The sequence below is a fragment of the Trichechus manatus genome, unplaced genomic scaffold (assembly GCF_000243295.1).
Source record: "Trichechus manatus latirostris isolate Lorelei unplaced genomic scaffold, TriManLat1.0 scaffold00192, whole genome shotgun sequence".
Lineage (NCBI taxonomy): Eukaryota > Metazoa > Chordata > Mammalia > Sirenia > Trichechidae > Trichechus > Trichechus manatus.
Window position 1 is genome coordinate 2,247,311 of NW_004444128.1, and position 7,045 is coordinate 2,254,355.

At 37.5% G+C, this 7,045-nt stretch overlaps 1 protein-coding gene across 1 annotated transcript; it reads left to right on the top strand.

The window, feature by feature from the left end:
* Positions 1–5,676: 5,676 nt before the first annotated feature.
* IFNK (interferon kappa) lies at positions 5,677–6,610 on the top strand. Its single transcript, XM_004387747.2, has one exon. The coding sequence runs from the start codon at positions 5,780–5,782 to the stop codon at positions 6,401–6,403; it is 624 nt and encodes a 207-aa protein (XP_004387804.1). The 5' UTR covers positions 5,677–5,779; the 3' UTR covers positions 6,404–6,610.
* The last annotated feature ends 435 nt before the right edge of the window (positions 6,611–7,045 follow it).

Sequence of the window (7,045 nt, forward strand, 5' to 3'; positions counted from 1 at the left end):
CCAGCCAAGTTGACAGATATTTTTGGGGGACACAATTCAATCCATGACAGTAGTCATTTTAAATTTCTACGTCAGGCCAATCATTAAAAGAAAAACAGTCAAGAAGGAGACCAGGGAATCATGGGAGAGGCTGGGCCCCAATGCATGAGGCAGTGAAAATGAGTGAAAGACCAAGGTGACAGAGCTTACAGGGCTGATCTAGAGCTAAAATAGCTGCACACAGCTGCTGACCATTGTCCATATCCCCTGTGGTAAGCACTGCCAGACATGGCACAAGGCTCTCTATTAGGCTCAAGAATAAAAGCCTCCATCGCCTTCTGACCCCACAAATGGAATGACTGACTTTCATGAATTGAGTAATATGGATGATCAACATGTTACTCTCATCCTGGTTTGAAACTTGCGTTCTAATGGAGAGCAATAAATCTTTCCAGCAGATGCCAAATGCCCCTGAGCTGAATCACAGCTATCTCATCTAGACTGAAATGTCTTATCTCCATTTTGCCAAAAAGTGTCTTGCCCATTATTGTTAAGCTCATAATCCACAAGGACTCTACACAGTTCCACTGACAACAGGGTCACCCCTGCCAGTAAGTTTCCCTCTAAGGAAAGCCTGATCACATATAAATGATTCCGAGATAAACGGTTGGAAAATAAGAGCATATGCATCATGGAAAAAACATGTTATCCATCTCAATGTATATCCCATAAAAATATACTGAGCAGTTGTGATAGATAACTTTAGAGAGAAAAATGTTTTCTCACATGGTCATTGTTTTCAAGTTTCTGAATGAATTTTAAGATACATTCAGACAGCATAGCATGACAAATGACTAATGATGCTTCTAATCAGAGCAATTAAGTATGAGTGCACATGTGTGTGTGTATGTGTGTACTATTTTGTTTTAGTATGGCAGGTACCCTCCTCATAGTGTACACTGTTAGTAGGGATATACACACAAGTAAACCCAACACAGAGAAATACAATAGAATTCTACTGAAGGCTGCACAAGGTAGAGAGGGAGCAGAGTGTCAGGTCTGAGCTCTGTTCTGAGAAGTCAATGGGAGCTTGCATGGTGGATAAGGTTGCCAGATAAAATACAGGATGTTCAGTTAAATTTTAATTTCAGATGAACTATGAATTGTTTTAGCATAAGTATGTCCCAAATATTGCATGGGACAAATAAAAGTATGTTCTGTATTTTTATTTGCTAAATTAGGCAATCCTAATGGTGGAAGAGGGGCAGGAATACACGCCAACCATGTTTCCTTCTACCTTTGTCATGAATATGATTAACATCAGCATCAATTAACATTTATAGCAAATGGGGAATGAGGTGATGTTATAGGGAAGTCCTAAATATTACTCCTTCTAACTAAAACACTCAGAACATGCTTGCTTTTTCCACCATGGGCTCCTTGAAATCATGGCCTATACCTTATTCTGCTTTCTTCAGGACCTAGTCCAGTGATTGGCACAGGGCAGCTGCTGCAAAAGACCTCTTTAAAGTTTAAGAAAAGCAAAGATGCCACTTTGATGACTAAGGTGTGTTGATCCAAGTCATGGTCTTTTCAATTGCCTCATATGCATGCAAAAGTTGAATAGGAAAAAAGTAAGAGAAAAGAAGAATTGATGTATTCTAAGTATGATGTTGGTGAAGAATATTGAATATACTGCAGACTGCCAAGAGAAGGAACAAATTAGTCTTAGAAGAAATACAACCAGAATGCTTCTTAGAAAAGAGAATGGTGAGACTTCAACTCTCTTACTTTGGACATGACATCAGGAAAGACCAATCACTAGAAAAGAACATCATGTTTGGTAAAGTAGAGGGCCAATGAAAATAAGGGAAACTCTCAATGAAATGGCACAAATAGCAGTAACAATGGACTCAAACATGCCAACAATCATGAAGGTGGTACAGGACCAGGCAACAGTTCATTCTACTATACGTAAGGTCTCCAAAATTTGCAACTGACTCGATGGCAACTAACAACAACAATAAAAACACTAAAGTATAGTTTTGAATAAATGAGGATATGGTATTGAATGACAGTAGAGGGAGGAAGCTGGAAAGGGTTAAAATGACAAAACTGTATGGCAGAAAAAACAGAAAACATAAGGATGGTTGATAACAGTCAGATCTGCAGCCACCTCCACTGCCTATGACTAGAACCTTTTGGCATAGTAATGCAACTGAGTGATCTCTTAGCCTTCTTAGTATGACTGAACTGTCTCAAGCAAGTAAAAGGTAAGCTAGGTATCATGGGTGGGTTGAGGGGAGCACCTAAAATTGGGAGATCAACACTTATGCAATTATGTATAAAGAAAGCCATAATTAAGGGGGTGGGCGGTGGGGGGGAGGTGGTAGTGGACAAAGCATTGTAAAAGTCCAAAAATAGAAGCAAGCAGTTCTAAGTGGGATGGTTAAAAAGGTTTAGGTAGAAAAAGGTGTGAAAGTTATGTAAGAAGAAAGTATGGCCTTCAGAGTTGTTCCTGTTCCTGTACTAAATGGGTTAAGGCATAATGGAATTAGCTGATTACATGTCTGTTTTCCCTACTAGGTTTTTCAATTCTATTAGTTAGAATAAAACCCAAACCAAACCCATTGACATCAAGTCCATTCCGACTTATAGTGACCCTATAGGACAGAGTAGAACTGCCCCATAGGATTTCCAAGGGGCAGCTGGTAGATTTGAACTACAGACCTTTTGGTTAGCAGCCGAGCTCTTAATCACTGCACCACCAGGGCTCCTTTAGTTAGAACAGGAACTTTGTTATTCTTGGATCCTCCACAAAGGCTAGCACAATGCTTTGCACTTTATAAACCCTCTGTGTATGTTTTGGAAAAAAAGAAAAAGAAAACTTACAAAAAAGTTGCAAGATTAGTACATTGAATTCCCATATACTCTGTTGTATTCATATCAACAGAATTGGAACTGAGCCTTAAGGAAAAATTCACATTCACTGTTGAAGTACCCTAGAGTGGAAATATTTAAGTAAATAAAGTAGTATTGATCCTATTTCACATGTATAATCTTCTTTTTTTTAAATCTTCTTTTAAAAGTTTTGCATTATTAAATAAGAAATAATTGCTGACTACAGAATACTTTTAAAAATCTAGACAAATAAAAATACAAAAATAAAAATCATCCATTATTTTTCCAGTCAGAAATAATGACTCAATATTTTAGTATATACACTTCTAGATTTTTTTTCTGTACATATATGCATATATCTATGTTTTGCAAAAATCGTATCAGACTCTAGATGGTAGCAAGTAACTTCACTTTTAAACCACAAGTGACCAAATACAGTATATTCCCACAACATACATTTTAATGCTTACACATCAGTTTTCTACTGATGGCTTACTTACCCAAGTCCCCACTGTTGAACATTTAAATTGTTTTCAGGTTTTTTTTAAATAATTTTTTAAGTCTTTTTTTTTATTGTACTTTAGATGAAAGTTTACATAACAAACTAGCTTCTCATTAAACAATTAGTACCCATATTGTTTTGTGACATTAGTTGCCAATCCCACATGTCAACACTCTCCCCTTCTCGACCTTGGGCTCCCTATTACCAGCTTTCCTGTCCCCTCCTGCCTTCTCATCCTTGCCCCTGGGCTGGTGTGCCCGTTTAGTCTTGTTTTGTTTTATGGCCCTGTCTAACCTTTGGCTGAAAGGTGAACCTCCGGAGTGACTTCATTACTGAGCTAAAAAGGTGTTTGGGGGCCATACTCTCGGGTTTTTTCCAGTCTCTGTCAGACCAGTAAGTCTGGTCTTTTTTTGTGTGTGAGTTAGAATTTTGTGCTACATTTTTCTCCAGCTCTGTCCGGGACCCTGTCAGAGCAGTCGGTGTGTTTTCAGTTTTCTGCTGTGATAAACTTCCTGACGGCTAAGTCTTTAAGGACACCTATCATTATTTCTTGGAGATAAATTCCTGGAAGGAGAATTGCAGAGTCAAAGAAGATGTATATTTTTAAGGCTTTTGATGCATATTACCGTTGTGCTTTCTACGAAGGTTGTGTCAATTTATAATCTTATTAAATTACATGAAAGCGTCCATTTTCCTAATTATTTGTTCACTCATTTAAGAAACCTATATCTGTGAAATCAGATTTTATATAGATAAACAAAACCCATGATTCTGACTCATAGCAACCCTTATAGGACAGAGTAGAACTGCCCCATAGGGTCTCCATGGAGTAGTTGGTGGATTCAAACTGCTAACCAAAAGCACTGCCCCACCAGGGCTCCTTTACATAGATAGAACATATAGAGTAACATATGTGACAAGTTTCCTTTTCAAGGAAACCAGTTCAAAAAGTCAGGATTTTAAGAAATCTCCCTTGTACAAAAGTAGCCTTTGGTGCAGCCAACTAATTTAGACAAGAATTTGTCAAGCCAAATTTCAATCAAAGTCTACCGTATTTTTGAGACTGTGATTACTTAACATTCTAAGATGACTTTATTGAAAATGAATGTATTTCTCATTTTAAGATGATCAAATAAGTTAGCCTTCTTTAATGGCATCTATTTTACTTTCCTAGAGAAAGGAATCCGTTTGCCTTGACCAAAACCAGACGAAGGTTATTTGGTCAAACAAAGTGAAAACCACAAATGGCAGATAGCTATCATCACCACCCTAATATTGGTCTTGGTGTGAATCAGCTCAGCTAAAATGAGTGGCCACCTACTCAGAAACCTCCTCAATGAAAAACAAACACAGAAAAGAACAAAAACTTAGAGTCCAGAACCTCTAAGTAAGACTATTTTTAAAATACAATCTAAACTAAAAATGCTGTCTAAAGCAACACTTAACTAATACTAAACTAATACTAAAAACTAAGTTTAAAATACTGTCTAAACTAATACTTATCTAAAAGAATAGAAAACGTATGATATTACAAGAGTGAAATAAATGAAACAGATAAATATTCCCAAATATACAACCCCATGAAGAACTTCTAAGAAAGATATCAGAGGTGTGTGAAATGATAAATGAGGATAGGAAGCACTGGTTCAGTTTTAACTCAAGGAAGGGATTGTTGGAGAGTGTCAGCATTTTCTAATGGCACCAGAAAACCAAGCCAGCTTAATCTTCTATTTGATAAGTGCCATGATAATTGAAAAACTCTCTTTTCTTCATCTTTTCTAAGATCCAGAAAAAGCAAATAAAAGGAGAAAATTTCCAAATATAGAAGCTTAATTTAACAAGATCAGAAAAACCTAACCTATTCTATGCTCTGATGACCTTGCAATCAAGTAATCATAGCCATTTGGTTGGTGTCTATAACTAAACTCAATGAGAGAGGATGTTTTGACTATAATGCCAGGTACCAAAAAAAAAAAAATTTTCATGAAGGGTCACTCTCTCTTATGTAGTAAAATTGGGTGAGTGAGTGCCTAGAGTTACAGCTTTCAGTTCTTTCTGAAAGACTGCATCAGTCTTGTTATGATCATTCCATAGCGCTGGGATGGATCATCTAGGCATCTAAGGTAACTTAATGGTAATGCTTAGCATACTTTTCTTAAAGAAAAAAAAAAACCCGTAACATTTCCAAAGTTGTTGTAATCACCCAAAGTCAAACAAAAAAAGCCTCAGAAGCAAAGGAAAAGGGCCACAACCCTGAGAATGGTAAAATGACGAATGAGAAAACTCCACCCACTGAAGATATTCAGGTGTATAAAAGGCACAGGAAGGAGTACATAAGACCTAAAGTATCACTGTCAACTTTGAGTCTTGTGAATTTTTAAGCTGGGGGAGCGGGAAATGAGCGCCAAGCCTGATGTGATTCAAAAATGTTTGTGGCCTGCATGCCTTGTGGGTCTGTTCATCACCGGCATCCTCTCTCAGAACTGTGCCTTGCTGAATGTTCACCTGAGTACAGTCACCTGGCAAAATCTGAAACTTCTGAGCAATAGGAGCAAACCATTTCCTATAGAATGTCTACAAGAAAAGAAAGCCTTTGAGTTGCCTCAAGAGATCTTATCACACACCCAGCCTGTGAAAAGGGACATCAAGAAGGTCTTCTATGAAATATCCTCACAGGTATTCAACGTCTTCAGTCAACACACCTACAAGTCTGCTTGGGAAGAGAAATATCTGATGGAAATCCAAATGGGACTTAATCAGCAAATGGAGTATCTGGAACAATGCTTGGAAGAAGAGGAAAAAGAAAGTGAAGACATGAAACAGATGGAAGAGAAGATCTGGTCAGGAGCTAGAGAGCCCCTGCTGAGCAACCTGGAACTGAGGAGATATTTCAACAGGATAGGCAATTTCCTGAAAGATAAAAAATACAGTCAGTGTGCCTGGGAGATCGTTCTAGTGGAAATCAGAAGATGTGTCTTCTACTACTTTCAGAAATTCACACCACTACTCAGGAGGAAATAAGGTATATTTTTAAGGTTAAAATTCCATTTTCCTCTGAAATCTCCTCCTCCTCCATCTTCTTTTTAAAGATTATTGTGCTATCTTGTAAACCTGCCTTCAGCTGTATTGGTGAAGATTTATGTAATGTTTGCTATCTCTCAAGCTTGGCCTTACAACATCAGTCACGTTTACCTCTCTCAGGAGAGGTAACGCCAACCCTCCCCTGGGTAAGCAAGAGTCTCGTTAGAAAGTCACGAGAGAGTTTTGTTTTGTTTTGTTTTAATAATTTACTTTATGTCGTTGTTGTTGAAAGTGTAAACAGCAAAACCTACACCAAGTCAACAATTTCTACACGTACAGTTCAGTGACACTGATTATGTCTTCAAGTGATGCAACCATTCTCACCCTCCTTTTCTGAGTTATTCTTCTGGAGAGAGTTTTAAAGGAACAAGATTCCCTTTCCTTTTGCATTTTGTACTTGCTTTGTTCCACCACACTGAAACTTTACCAAGCCAAAGACTAGAGAATATGCATTAGAAAATTCTGCAAAAGCTAACACTTCAATGACTTAACCCTCTTACCGGGTTTATTCTATCAAATGTCAACACACTAAAAGAGCATATACAATCTCTGTAGAGTTAAAAAAAAAAAAAAAAAAAAAAA